Source organism: Aspergillus aculeatus, assembly GCF_001890905.1.
Source record: "Aspergillus aculeatus ATCC 16872 unplaced genomic scaffold ASPACscaffold_1, whole genome shotgun sequence".
Classification (NCBI taxonomy): Eukaryota; Fungi; Ascomycota; class Eurotiomycetes; order Eurotiales; family Aspergillaceae; genus Aspergillus; species Aspergillus aculeatus.
The window spans coordinates 3,145,557-3,159,113 of NW_017962976.1; the positions used below are offsets into that span (position 1 = coordinate 3,145,557).

At 53.2% G+C, this 13,557-nt stretch overlaps 4 protein-coding genes across 4 annotated transcripts; 2 read left to right on the forward strand and 2 right to left on the reverse strand.

Moving 5' to 3' along the window:
* Positions 1-29: 29 nt before the first annotated feature.
* On the reverse strand, positions 30-4,740 carry ASPACDRAFT_74721 (translation initiation factor 3 subunit CLU1). Its single transcript, XM_020204285.1, has 4 exons — positions 4,451-4,740; positions 4,319-4,384; positions 4,195-4,250; positions 30-4,120 (listed from the first exon to the last, which is right to left on the reverse strand). Exons 1-4 carry the CDS (start codon positions 4,485-4,487, stop codon positions 461-463), a joined length of 3,819 nt encoding a protein of 1,272 aa, XP_020061546.1. The 5' UTR covers positions 4,488-4,740; the 3' UTR covers positions 30-460.
* Positions 4,741-5,836: 1,096 nt separating this feature from the next.
* On the forward strand, positions 5,837-8,445 carry ASPACDRAFT_110538 (ATP-binding protein). The gene is made up of 5 exons (XM_020195486.1): positions 5,837-6,498; positions 6,557-6,922; positions 6,999-7,240; positions 7,298-7,638; positions 7,692-8,445. The coding sequence occupies exons 1-5, from the start codon at positions 6,215-6,217 to the stop codon at positions 8,133-8,135; spliced, it is 1,677 nt and encodes a 558-aa protein (XP_020061547.1). The 5' UTR covers positions 5,837-6,214; the 3' UTR covers positions 8,136-8,445.
* Positions 8,446-8,591: 146 nt separating this feature from the next.
* On the forward strand, positions 8,592-10,157 carry ASPACDRAFT_74722 (uncharacterized protein). The gene is made up of 2 exons (XM_020204286.1): positions 8,592-8,943; positions 9,001-10,157. Exons 1-2 carry the CDS (start codon positions 8,649-8,651, stop codon positions 9,753-9,755), a joined length of 1,050 nt encoding a protein of 349 aa, XP_020061548.1. The 5' UTR covers positions 8,592-8,648; the 3' UTR covers positions 9,756-10,157.
* A 748-nt stretch (positions 10,158-10,905) lies between these two features.
* On the reverse strand, positions 10,906-12,279 carry ASPACDRAFT_74723 (RTA1 domain-containing protein). The gene is made up of 3 exons (XM_020204287.1): positions 11,927-12,279; positions 11,769-11,861; positions 10,906-11,702 (listed from the first exon to the last, which is right to left on the reverse strand). Exons 1-3 carry the CDS (start codon positions 12,147-12,149, stop codon positions 11,119-11,121), a joined length of 900 nt encoding a protein of 299 aa, XP_020061549.1. The 5' UTR covers positions 12,150-12,279; the 3' UTR covers positions 10,906-11,118.
* Between the last annotated feature and the right edge of the window lie 1,278 nt (positions 12,280-13,557).

A 13,557-nucleotide genomic window follows, 5' to 3' on the forward strand; every position in this document is an offset into this window, starting at 1 on the left:
CCAACTATCAAGATTGGCATTCGGTGGAAAAGAAATGTTAAGTATTGAATTGTGTACAAGAATAGGCGAACTCAGAGTAATGTGTTAAAATTCATTACAGACACATTTGGAAGGTCGCTGGTCATATATAGTACATGGAAACATACCCAGATAGCATGCAAATCGCCCGACTTTGCTATGCTCTGCCCGCGGAAAAGAATGAGAAATAACTAAGTGTATAAATATAATCAACATAGAGCCATGATCACCAATTGGTGTGAAAGAGTAGAGAGAGTTTTACAGAAATACAAACGTGCCGCTCATCCAACATATTGACCCTTGACAAGGATATATGGGGTCAAAATACAACATTCATGTTAAGACATTTCTTCTAAGCCAAGGAAAACAAAACCAGAGCAGCTTTTCGTTTTACCCAATAACCTCATCAAAAGAAGGAAAAAGGAGAGAAGGAAATTCGAGTCTAGGCCGAGGATTTCTTCGAGCCGCGGAGCTTGGGGTTGCTGGCGGCGGCACGCTTCTTCTGCTTGGCCTTCGAGGAGCCCTGGTCGCCGCCTTCAATGAACTTGAGCAGCTCATCGACGCTTCGAGCATCCAAGGTGCCACTCTTGGCTCCAGCAGCCTCGGGGGCAGACTGACCAACCTGAGGCTGGACCTTGGTGCCGAGAGTGCGGGGGGTCATATTGATACGGCGCAGACGGCGAGCCTGGATGTCCTTGGCATGCTTGGCGATAGAAACAGCGTTCTGGGTGAGCTGCTCGAGCCAGGTCTCAGCCTCCTTGGTGTTGCGGTCGTTGGGACCCAACTGGGCAAGGAAAATGTTGTAAGCATCGCGCATCTTGGCAACCGCACCCTTCGAGTCCTGGTCGAGAGCCAGGGCCTGGGCGAGCTGGAACAGGATTGTGGCGGTGTTGATGGACTGCTTGCCGAAGAGCGACTCGCACACAACCAGAGAAGCCTCGAACCACTTCCGGGAGTCGGAGTACTGCTTCAAGTGCTGCAGCATAACAGCGGCATTGTTCATGGTGGTGATCGAATCAGGGTGGTTAGCACCATAAATGATCTTCCACAAGTCCATAGCATGCTTGATGTAGGCCAAGGCAGTCTTGGTGTTGCCAGAGGCATGCTCGAACAAGCTGAGGTTGAGGTAGCTCAGGATGGTATCGGCGGAGTCAACACCCAGAGTACGCTCAGTGACGATGACGGCCTTGCGAGCCAACTCGACGGCCGCTTCCTTCTCGTCGGTCTGGTAGTAGAGCATAGAGAGCTGGTGGTAGAGCTTGGCAACCTCGGGGTGGAGGATGCCGTAGATCTGCTCATGAAGCGACAGGGATTCCAGAATGAGCTCCTGGCCCAATTGCTTCTGGTTCTGCATGAGAGAGATACGGCCGGCTTCAAGAGCCTCCTCAGCGAGCGAGCTGCGGGGAGAGGCGTCCTTCACGAGGGGCACGATGTTAAGGATATCATCGGCGGAGATGGTGAGGGCCGGCTTCTCCTCCACAGGAGCACGGGCAGGGGAGCTAGAGTCGCCACCCTTCTTCTTGTTCTTCTTCTTGCCGTTGCCCTCTTCCTGAGCGGAACCGTTGGCACCGTTGGTAGCAGGCGCCTTGGCAGGGATTTGAGACTTGTCGAAGACGAAGTCGCGAGCACCAAGCTGAAGACCAAGCTTGATAGAGATGTCACGGAGAAGCTGCAGGTGGCGCAGAGAGTTGAACCACTCAGCCTCCAGAGTGAAGCGGTACCGGATGGTGACCTGCTTCTCAATCTCAGCGCGGAGAGTAGCCGGAGTGACCTTCTCGAAAGAGAAGTCACCGTCGGGATAGATCGAGCGCATGGCAGCGTCAATCTCAGCGCGAGGGCTGGCGTTGACGTCAGCGCCCAAGAGGCAGTTCAACAAGTGGGCAACGCAAGAGGTAACGAAAGGAGCCGGGACATTGCGGAGATACTGGTTGGCAATGTGCTTGAAGCCACGAGCAATCATCTCCTGGACGAGGAGAGTGGTCAGAGCGTCAAGACGAGCTCCCTTCTCCTTGGACAGCTGGGCCAGCTTGCCGAGGTAGCGGATGTTGATACCGCGCTTGTGCAGCAATTGGCTGAGAGACTGTCCGTCCATGGGGAAACCGACATCTCCGTCATGCAGATCTTGAACAAGCTCGGGCATGACCTTGGAGCGCAGGTAGTCGCAAGTCTCGCGGACTTCCTTCTCATCCTGCGCCCACTGTTCCTTCTCCTCCTCGGTCTGAGGAACCTGGCCGCTGAACACATCAGGGTTCAGAGCAAGGGAGAATCCGGAGATATCAACGCGCTCCTGCTCATTAGACTCCTCAGTCTTCTCCTCGGGCTTCTCCTCGGGCTTCTCCTCGGGCTTCTCCTCGGGCTTCTCCTCGGGCTTCTCCTCAGAGCCCTCCTGCTCCTTAGACTCGGAGGTCTCCTCAGTCTTCTCCTTAGAGGCGTCCTCCTCGGCCTTGGCCTGGCGGCGGCGCTCAACTTCAGCCTTGACGTACTGGCTCATTTTGTGTCTCCAGTACGACTCAACGAGTTCCAAGCGCAGCACGGACATGCGGTGGGGATAGGCGTCGCTACCCTCCTCCTCCTGCCAAGTAACATCCATGGGAGTCACGCGGTACAGGTCAAGGACGTACTTGCGACCGTCAGTGCCCAAGAGACCCTTCGTCTCGACACTGCCCTCCAGTTCGTGACGCTGGTTCTCCTTGTCCCAGACAGCGTGCTTCTTAACACGGAGAGCCTTGGACATCTTCTCGAAGACAGGGACGAAGTCGGGGTGGGTGGCCACGACATCCTTGCCCTCAACACCACCGTAGTCGATCTGGTGCTCACCGGGCTCCCGCTGTTTGAAGATACCGGGAACAATGCTCTGACCAACGATACGCTTGCCAAGGTAATCAACGACAACAGTTCCGGGGGTGAACAGGCCGTTAATGTCAAGCTGGTTAACAGCCTTGATACCCAGGACATCCTTGCCGACAGCAACGCGGGCAGCCTCATCACCACCCTCGGAGGCGAAGGTACCGACACCGTCGGCACCAAAGGAGTAGAAGATGTTGTTGTACACGAAGATTTGGGCGTCACGGTCCTCAGTGGGGTTCAAGGGGGCAACCTCGCCGCGGGCGACAAGAACAGCACCGCGAGCAGCAGCCTCATTGTAGTCGGCGAACAGCTTGGATGTCAAGCGCTCACGGAAAACACGGTCCTGGACAGTATCCCGAGGAAGCTCCCGGGTAGTCTGGAACTCCTCGTTCCAGTCTCTGAGAGTCTCTGCGTTGTCAACGCCAGAGATCAGGTAGTTCTCTTGAGAGCGAGTGATATCCGACTGGTGTGCATTGGCGTTCGAGGTGGGAGAAGGCACCAACCACGGGTTGTTGGGGATGGCGTTCTGGAACGGGAAGGTAGTCAGGAGATCCTTCTTGTTGTTTGACTCCTGGAGCGCTTCGAAAGAGGAGCTGAACGAAGGCGACAGGTGGGCGATCAAGGAAAGCAGCGAGTGAGCCTTGCCGCACTTGGGGATGGTCTTGGGAGAGGGGTCAAACTTCATGTTCGAGCACTTGTTCACGTAGAAGCCAGAGACGTGGGACGTGATCTGGAACTGCTCGCCCTCGTTGGTGGTAACCTGAAGGTAGAGCAAGTGACCCTTTTGACGCAGGTGGTAGGGGGGAGGGTTCCAAGCAGAAAGAGAGATGGCCTTAACAGTCTTGGGAAGAGGAGTCTCGTCACGAGGAAGGATAGTCTTCAAAGATGGAGAGCTAGCAATCTCGTACTTGGAGAGGGAGTGGTCCTTGTCGGAGGCAGTCTCTTCGGCGTCGGCCGCAATGGCATCGTGCAGAGACAAACCCGCACTGAGACCATGGAGGTTATCGACACGGTCACCAGCGGCACCGACCAATTCCCTCATGCGGACAACGTGCATGCGGGCCTCCTTCTCGTTGTAGGGGTCCTCCACAAGGACGATCTCGGAATCAGCCTTGAGGTCTGGTACCTCCGACAGTTCAACGAAGTCGTTGATGCGCTGGCCGTTGAATTCGAGATGAAAGCAGGTGTACTGAAAGGTGCTGGGAAGTTCGACAATGGATTGACGAACGTCTTGGACTTGTTCTTGACTCGAGACCTAACGAAGGATCTGGGTTAGAACGACGGGATTTGGTGCTGGTCGTATAATTTTCCTGTAGACAAGATACCCACCATGACCTGGATCTTGTAGGGCTCACGAGGCAACTTCACGGAGATCTGGAAAAGACCTGGAAACGTAAGAGCCGTGCACGTCAGTAATCAATGTAGTCTTGAGCCGTTTTGCAAGGCTACATACCACCGCTGATTTCCTCCTCCTGGCCCTCAACAGGGGAGTCGCCATTGAGGAGCTGTTCGGGAGACTCTGCATGGACGATTGATTAGTTGGCCGAAGGCAAAACATGCTGCGAGAATGTCGGAGAGAGCAAACCTTTCGAGTGCTCCAATTCGCCATTGGTCTGGGCCATTTTAGCGGACTAATTGATGGGTTGACCGGACCGTAATGAGAGGAAGGGTGACTGAAGTATTGAAGAAGCGTAGCGACCTGGCGACGACTTGATGACTCGAACCCGAAGAAGAATCGGGTAGCGGTGGAGAAAATAAAAAAGGAAACGGAACGGGAGGGAGATTGAATAAGAAAAATAATAGAATATGATACAAGGTATGGGAGAGGAGCAATTGAAGCAAGTGCAAACCGGACCCCAGAACCCAAACCAACTAAGGGAAGCGCAAAATGGGGGGGGGGGAAGAGAGGGAAAAAAGGTAAAGTATAGGAATAGGATGGAATGAAGCTGGAGAAGCGCACACGGGGAAACCGGCCAGAAGAGAAAATTTCGCGGATGCGGAAAACCTTCGGAACTGCTCGGGGCGGTGGATGGGAAAGACGGCAGATTCAACACCATTTCTCCACATCCATTGCCTGCCATGGTTTCTCATCCCAATGGGGCAATCGATATCTGCGCTGTCTTTCAAATTCTTGTGCATGTAACTGCATCCAGTTCATCAAGTGAATTGTCACCATTTCCGACGATTGACTCGATGGTGCTGGCTGTACAGTGTCCCGCAAATATAGTTCCTACACCCACACCTACAGACACTTCCTCTCTCTGTTTGTTTATCTGTCTTTCGCACAGCCTTACGACCTGGCAATCACTCTTCATGCTACTGCCATAAAAAAAGCAACCATAGCCCTAATCCAAATCTTAGCTTTGATCTATTTAATCTCCGATCAGCTGCGACAAATACGAGACCACCGATTACGCACTATTATCAGTATCGAGCTCCCTGTCGGCGGGACCACCGGTAAAGCGGAAGGGAAATATATTTCGGCACAACAGCCGAGTATCGATCAATCTGATAATATCCTAAGCACATCTGCGGAGTAAGTTACATTTTGCACTGGTACTGGATAGCCAATCGTTGAGACAGACACCGGTGTAAAATAGGTAAAACGGGCAGGTGCCGTGCTACGGTAGAATCGTTCCTGACAGGGTCACGTGCCTTTTTTGATTGTTCATCCTATTCAGGCACAGGATTCAAGCAATCGGTTCAAGAACACTTGGCATCGAGTAATCATGAATTCCATCTCAACCTCAAACAAACCAACTTACGGAGTACATATTAGACATTGAGCCGCTGGATACTAAACGGTCAGCCACAGCATGGTCAATGCCAAGGCCACTATCAGAATTTACAGTGCATAAGTCTCGACGATCGGAGGCGCAGCAGACGAACCAGAGATGCGCAAGCCAGTAAACGAATCATTGGTTCTGCACCCCATAGATACACCTCATCTTCCTGTTGCTGGCTGAACCTTCCCGACACTCTTTTTTCCCCCTACATTTTCCCACCTCAACTTGCTTCCTTCTTTTGAACCTGCTCACCGTTGTCGCTCCTTAGTCCCTGGTCCGTGCATGGGCAGAATCTGTTCTTCCGGCCCAATTTCCTCCCTGCTAATTGCACTTGGCATTCGTTGCATGTAGTATATATCAGATCCGTCACTCGTCCTTTGTCATACATTAATTTATCTGCGCCGACGTCCCGGACCATTCGTTCTTATCACCTCAAACTGAAGCACAGGATCTATCGCCCTGTTCTTGGCTTTCATTCAGTCGTTCTTTTCTTTTTTTCATGACCCCTTCGTCTTCGAGAAATCTTGCTAGACACCTCCACGATATCCGACTGGTGGAGCATGATGTTGTATCGACATGCTTCCCGGTCCCTGAGTTCTCTCGCCCGGGCTGGCCTGCCACGACCTCCCCGGAATCATCGAATCACCACCCCTTATGTCGTACGAAATTTCACGCAGGGGCCTGTATTGGCGGGGCCCGACTCGTTAGAGCAAAGCCCATCTGAAGAGCCCAAGAGTCGGGAGAAGAAGAGAGAGAAGGAGGCGGAGGAGGAGCCCACGGTGAGGTCGACTTTGCTGAAGATGATGGAGACGGCAGCCACGACATTCGCCTCTCTTGCAATTCTAGGGTAAGATCCGCTTCCTCACGACATGGAAGCACTCGTGGTTCGCTGATTATGGCACTAGTCTAGCCGGATATGCGTATCATCGGTACTACAAGTATCTGATCCTGGAAAAAATGGAGAATGCTTTCAATCCTGGTGACCCTGCGCTTGAAATTGCCGGGATCGAGGAAGGAAAGCACCGCTTCAACCATGAAGAGCATTGGGTAGTCCGTGACGAGCAAGCCCGCATCGACAGGATTGTCTCCGGCCTCGGAGTAGGACGCTATTACCTGTTGGTCGGGGAGAAAGGGACGGGAAAGACGTCCATGATCCTCGAAGCGATGCGTAAGATCAACGGCGAGGGTTGCGCAATGTTCGAGGCGCATGGGGATCTGGAGATTTTCCGGATCCGTCTGGGTAAAGCACTGGACTATGAATTCCATGAAGAGTAAGCGAGTACCTATGAAGGCTAATGGCCTGGCTGCTGTGATGGCTTTGACTGACACATAGTGCGCATCTTGCAGCTACATTGGAAGTTTGTTCAGCATCAAGGGCCCCCGGGACACAACCGCTCTCCTGGATATTGAGCGCGCATTCAACAAGCTAGAAAAGGTCGCTTTGACTAGACGGCGCACGAAGAAGAGTCCCTTGATTTTGATTATCAATAGCGCACACTTGGTCCGCGACGATCATGATGGCCAAGATCTTCTCGAGGTCATTCAGCAACGAGCCGAGCAGTGGGCCGCAAGTGGCCTTGTCACGACGAGTGAGTTTGATTCATCATGTAGTTTGTGGATCTATCACTAATAGTTGGCTACCAAAGTCCTGAACAGCGATGATTACTGGGTGTACGAACGCCTCAAGCGCTATGCGACGCGCATGGAAGTCATCCCCGTCAAAGATTTACCCAAGGAGCCGGCCATGGAGGCCCTGAAGAGATACCGCAAGCAGTATTTCGGTGAAGAGCTTTCACCTGAAGATCTGGAGAAGGTGTACGATGCCGTTGGAGGGCGGCTGTCTTTCTTGAATCGGGTGGCTAAGGCCCCTGATTACAAGAAATTGTGTCAAGATATTTGCACGGCCGAGAAGACATGGTTTCTTAACAAGTGTTGGATCCTGGGTCCCGAGATGGATGATGATGTGATGGACCAGCAAAAATATGCGGTATGGTTCTCCCAAGGTCAGGACGGACAAAATACGACTGACAACGATGATAGTCCGCCGCGATGGTGCTGGCCAAGGCACTTGTGGAAGAGGAAAAGAAGATGAAGCAATCCTATCACCCGGAGCTAGGCCACATCCTCCCAGAGATCCCCCTCCACGAAGCCCGGCAGATCATGACGAGAGCCGATTTCGTCCAGAGTTATGATCATGAAAACATCTTCACTATCGACTCTCGAGCCATGGTTCGAGCCGACTCGGTTCCGATGCAGAACGCGTTCCGTGAAATCTGCAACTGGCCAGGATTCGATGAGCACTTGGAGGGCACACTGACGCGTATTGGAGACATCGAAAGTCTCGGACGTACGCGCGAATTGACGATTAAAGACCTATGGAATCAGGGCAAATACCAGCTGGTTATGCGGGATGGCAAGGGTCGTGAGCAAGGCGCGGCGGAGTTTTCCGTGGTAGAGAGCGAGCCAGAGAAAGAGGACGATTGAGGACGATGCTGGGAGATGTAAGTAGCCTGCGACGCGACATGCATTGCAGGCTTTGCGAGGCAATAGCCAGACCTGAATAAGTGTTGACTTGTTCTCTTGATGGATGACCCCATTGGCATCATGTATACAACCGAATTGTACAGTTATTGAATGTATAGGAATAAACAAACCTGCATGCCATAATGATGAGGTATAGTGGAACCAATGCCTTGCTGCCTCAGTCCGCGAACCAGGGTCCTTGTTTGCATCATGGACGAATGACATCATGCACTGCTGACCTCACCGCCCGCGAGGGCCAAACATTCCCAGCCTCATCATTAATCTTTCTTTCTTTATCTCGTGCCTCGTGTTGTCCTTTCTCTTCCTCATTCTTTCATCCCCCTCCATCACTACTTCCCCCTCCCCCCACTGACCAGCCTTAACTTCAAGAATACTCTCGTCGCACCACCATTCTATCGCCACTAACAGCACCACCACACATCTGTGAACAAACACAACGATCAGATTCGAACCATGTCCCCGCGCAAGAAAGAAGTGCTGTCCTCTGTGACAATAACCCAAGAGCCCAGCGCCAGTGCGCAGCCCCACCACAAGACGCAGTTGGAGCGGATTCCACCCGCAGCGCGATTCCTTCTTGCCGTTGTCAGCAGCCTAGCTCTGAGCTCTGGCCTATTTACGCTCATGCCGATCGTGACCCGGGGCGAGCTCGGCAATGTGAGCAAGCATCTTGAGACCTGGTGGGAAGTGGGAGGGTTGATGGCGTGGAAGGCCGTTGAGGTCGGGCTGGCCTGGATTCTGGGATACGACAGTATGTATACCTCTTCCCACAGCATCCCCCTCTGATGAAACTGACCTCTTCGCGCAGGCCATGATGTCTGCTCCTTCACCTTCCTCACCCATCTTCCGACCTACTCCCTCCTCTCCACCTTCTACGGCGTGCGACCGACCACCATCCTGGCCTCGTATGCGATCACCATCCTCTCGACGGTCCTCCCCTTCACCCTCCTCCGCCGCCCCAACTCTTTCCATAATCTCGCCCACGCGAGCCCGGAGACCGTCTCCAACCGCCTCATCTTGCAAGACCGCGCCACAACCGCCTACACGACCATGGTCGCAACCGCAATCTTCACCGTGGCCCTCTACCTCAGCTACGCCACCCCGTGGCTGCCCACCAACCTGGTCCTCCACTTCGAGGGCATCCCCGACATCTCCGCCGTGCACGCAGGACCCGCCGGCCTCCCGGCTCTCTTCCTGACTCTCCTCCCCGCCGGCTTTGCGGCGCGCGATTTCCTCTTCGCCAGCTCGACCGGCGCGTCTGCTGCCAGCGACAAGAAGATCGAGAAGACCACGAAACCCTCCACCTCCACCCAGGATGGCGAGTACCTCGCGTGCGCCGTCTACCGCAAGACCTGGGGCACCCTCTCCCCCAAGACTCAAGTGCTGGTCTCGCGCACCGTTGTTCTGGCGGGTATGTTGCTCGCCAACACGGTCATCCAGGTCGCAGGCACGGTGAAACGGGTGAGCGTAGAGGGCGCTTCGGCCTGGGGGCTGGTGTGGGCCGCTGCTGCGCTGGTGAACGGATTTATGTTCGGATGGATCGAGTCGGTGGACGGCGTATGATCTCGTAGGGAATATCCTACTTCTTATGACTCCATGGAACACAGTCTCTTCTGCCGAAGCAAAGGAATTTCGGTATTGCATCACGTTCGCTACCAAGGGAAATCTCCTCACCGAAGCAGAGTGTTGATACTTTCTTCTTGCGATTCTCTTTGTGTCTTTCAGTATCCCCTTCAAAGCAAGCAATGTATGTCAGCGGGCGGAGCAACGGTGCAATAAAGCAAACCCCTCTCCCCACCACCTCACCATCAAATTGAACGGGCGTTCTGGGAAGTTGGGCGAAAAGAACTGAATGGTTGTTTCCGGGAGACTGTGCTTCTCTTATGACCTTATTCTTTCGATTTTTTTTTTCTTTTTACTTCTCGCCTTTTCTGTACTTTTTTTTATTGTGTGTCAATATCCTGCAAATATCACGTCCATCTTCAAAACTTGATTGTCTGGCAGCTCGGGACCGAGCTCAGGCAAAACTCTCCCCTGACCTGTAGACTGCATTCTGAAAGATCAAGCAATCTCCGATTTTGGTACACGAAGCTGCGAAGCTGCGAGATCTAAGTTCAAATTTCTAAGCTTCCCCGTTGAAACCACACAGCACCAAGTCCCCAGTGCAGTATACTACTAGAGACCTTACAGCCTCGGCCCAAGACCCACAATTCAGCAAAAGCATAGTACAGCAGTCAAGCCCTGCAATCCACCCCGCCTCCCCAAAAAAGCAGAAAAACAAACTCAGGCTACGTACGGCGATGAGAATACTGTACCAACCAACCAACCAATCAATCAAGACAACCAGGGGTTTTGGCGGTTTGGGTGGGTAGGGGACGGTCGATCAAGTCTACCTACCTTCCGAGAGAGCCAGCCCGATTTTTGGGTCCGTGTCGCGGGAAACCTTGAAACCGAAGATGAAACGCCAACCCAATTTATCGGAGCTCTGGGTTGCGGAGAAGGGTTTCCTCCCCGGGGTTTTCTTGAATGTTTTCATCGGAAACAGATGTGATTGATCCTTCTTTTTTTTTCGGTGGTGGGGTGTTGGGTTGAGTGGGTTTGAGAAATAGGATGAGGATAGGATGAGGATGTGGTGGTATTTTGTCTGGCTATCTATTTTGTTCTGTATGGGGTAATGGCTTGATGATTCCTGAAGTGGGTTGATTTGGGGGGGAGGGGGGAGGTGATTATCATGATGAGATGGGAAGATAGGAAGATAGAAGTGGGGGTAGGGTATTGAGTCTATGTTCGAGACAGAATAAGTCAATTACAGAGAAAGGGAAAGGAGGGGGGTGGGAATGAAAAAGAAGAGTACAAGGCCAAATAAGACTCGGATATGGAATTCGCCATACATGAAATGCAAAAACAGAAGCGAATCGTCCGGGAATCATCGTCTCTCCATGTCGAACGAGTTGATCTCCCGATGGAATGGCTTCGGAGCCCCCTTCGGCAGCAGCCACCCGGGGTGGAAGACATTGAACACGGCGACGGCGATGACCATCATGACGCCGTCGAGGACGATGAAGTACACCTCGTGCGTGATGAGGAAGCCGGACCAGCCCTGCGACAGCTCGATCGTGCGGTAGATGCTCCGGACGTAGATGACGACCACCGACAGAATCATGGCGCCCAGCAGGGGCACCACGGAGCCGGTCATGGTCTGCAGGAGGCGGAGGCGCAGGGTGCGGCGCACGAAGTCGGCCGCCAGCAGGACGAAGACGGTGATCGAGGCCAGCTGGAAGACGATACCGGCCACCATGGTGTGCGTGCCGGGCTCGGTGTTGCCGTCCGCGCTGTTGTAGGCGATCGACGCCAGCCCGCCGCCGATGGCCTGCACGACCAACGAGACAATGTCGCAGGTGACGAAGATCCAGAGGTAGAGCTTGGGGCTCAGCATCGAGGTTTCCGGGCCCATCAGCGCGATGAACCGGCCCAGAAGGACGTAGATTCCCGCGGTGAAGAAGGTTGGGGCTGAAACGAGGTGGTGGATTAGGGCCATGTTTGGTGTATGAGCCTTTCAGGGAGATTGCGACTTACCGATGATCAGGGTGGAAATCTGCATCAGGAATGCTGTCGAGTTATACGGACACTCTGCAGACCATGTACGACCGGCCCAACCGATGAGTTCAACTGGAAAGAAGCGTGTCAGTTTCGCGGCGCAGACCAGATGTGAAAAGATCAGGAGGGGGACGTACTAGCACACCCGAGGACGAATACCGTACACCACCATGTCCTCTTCCATACCATCTGCACCAGATGCGCAAGCATTGAGACTCCAAAGAGCACGCAGAATACGATGCCTGCGGCCAGTGATGGCTGGTAGCCATATGATGTGCCATACCCCTCCACATAAGCATGGCAGCCCTCCCTCAACGACTGGCGGAACTCGGCCTGAGCCGCAAGCGTGCTGTTGCTCATGTTGAACTAGATCCCAGTCGATAGCCACAATAATCACAGAGACGTTCGGACGTTTATCAAGACTCGTAGATAGATGGCGTGAACCGTTCTTAATATCTAAAAACACACAGAGGCGGGGAAAGAAAAGGAGAAGATACAAAAAGCTGCAGAGAAAATAGCACTGGAGCCGTGCTATATAAGACCAAGCGAGGAAACGGGAATACTCCACAGGGTGAACGGAATTGCTCCACCTGTGAATGTAGAGATGAGAAAGAGAAACGAGTGGCCGAGCCACAGGCAAAACTCTCAGGGTCAGATCCGATTGTATGGAGCCAGGGTAAGGGTAAGGTACGTTGCGTACTGTACAACGCGCCGCGCGATCCTTCCAAAACCTTGGTTTCCCAGACCACCCACGTTTGATCCTATTCGTATCACTTCATGTCTGCCTGGGGGAGGGGATCCCCTGTACTCTACTCTCTGGGCCACCCATCATAGCCAGCCTTTGTCGAGAAAGACGGTGAAAATCTGTGCTACCTGAGAATCTAATTGATTGTTTCACACCCCCGGAGAGTGATGGTTCCTGGCCGGTTCCATTAGTAATTCAGGACCATGAAGGAAACCAAACCACTCATTCGCTGAATGTCCACGGTATTTTGGGCGAGACCCAAAAAAGAGAGCTGACGGGAGGGGGATTGGCTGGTTCCATAGTTGCGCGGCGAAGATATGGACTCGCAAGGTACACCGAATTGGGTTTAGATTGTCACATAACGCCTAACGATTGCCGAAGCTCCCGAGAGAGCCACGGCCGGGACATTTGTTAGGCGAATCACCGCCGCCGAATGCCGTGCATAAAGTGTCCGCTGGTCTCATGGAATGAAGCAGTGACCTGTCGTTGCTGCAGCTGCAGTTGGCCAAGGTCACAATGCGTGAGGGCTCGTTTCAGCGCCCAGACCCTTTCAGCTTCGTCAGTCGGGATCTCACTCTCATCCAAACCCGGCTGACGTAGGGGGAAAAGTTGACAGGGAAGCGGAGATCGGGAAGATCAAACCCCGATGTCAACGTCGCGACTCGTGTAAACAACAAAACCTAAGTCTCCATGCAAGACGTGATACGTACGCCCTTGATGATGCTATACTTCCAATGGGGACCCAGACAAATATGGCATCCTGAATCATTGTTGAGCCCCCGTGTTCCATGTGGCAGTGAGTTGAGAGACGGAGATAGAGGACTCCGTGAGCCGGTCTGATGTCAGCTTCACCGAAGGATCAGTTAATGCGCTGCCTAGAGAATCAGGCTCCTACGGCCGGTCCCGCCGCTATTCATCGCAAGCTTCTACATTTTGGGAATAGTGGACGCCGCTCAACACGAAGCCATGTCCCTTGGCGATCATAGCCTTTAAGCCCCGATTTCCCCTACTTACTCATACGTC

Excerpts from the sequence above, each read along its gene's own strand:
- ASPACDRAFT_74721 (XM_020204285.1), bottom strand. The coding sequence starts at position 4,487 with ATGGCCCAGACCAATGGCGAATTGGAGCACTCGAAAG. Across the intron at positions 4,385-4,450 it reads CGAATTGGAGCACTCGAAAG|AGTCTCCCGAACAGCTCCTC; the intron begins GTTTGCTCTCTC and ends TCGTCCATGCAG. Across the intron at positions 4,251-4,318 it reads GGAGGAGGAAATCAGCGGTG|GTCTTTTCCAGATCTCCGTG; the intron begins GTATGTAGCCTT and ends TTACGTTTCCAG.
- ASPACDRAFT_110538 (XM_020195486.1), top strand. The coding sequence starts at position 6,215 with ATGTTGTATCGACATGCTTCCCGGTCCCTGAGTTCTCTCGCCCGGGCT. Across the intron at positions 6,923-6,998 it reads GACTATGAATTCCATGAAGA|CTACATTGGAAGTTTGTTCA; the intron begins GTAAGCGAGTAC and ends CGCATCTTGCAG. Across the intron at positions 7,241-7,297 it reads AAGTGGCCTTGTCACGACGA|TCCTGAACAGCGATGATTAC; the intron begins GTGAGTTTGATT and ends TGGCTACCAAAG.
- ASPACDRAFT_74722 (XM_020204286.1), top strand. The coding sequence starts at position 8,649 with ATGTCCCCGCGCAAGAAAGAAGTGCTGTCCTCTGTGACAATAACCCAA. Across the intron at positions 8,944-9,000 it reads CTGGATTCTGGGATACGACA|GCCATGATGTCTGCTCCTTC; the intron begins GTATGTATACCT and ends CTCTTCGCGCAG.
- ASPACDRAFT_74723 (XM_020204287.1), bottom strand. The coding sequence starts at position 12,149 with ATGAGCAACAGCACGCTTGCGGCTCAGGCCGAGTTCCGCCAGTCGTTG. Across the intron at positions 11,862-11,926 it reads ATTCGTCCTCGGGTGTGCTA|TTGAACTCATCGGTTGGGCC; the intron begins GTACGTCCCCCT and ends GCTTCTTTCCAG. Across the intron at positions 11,703-11,768 it reads GATTTCCACCCTGATCATCG|CCCCAACCTTCTTCACCGCG; the intron begins GTAAGTCGCAAT and ends ACCTCGTTTCAG.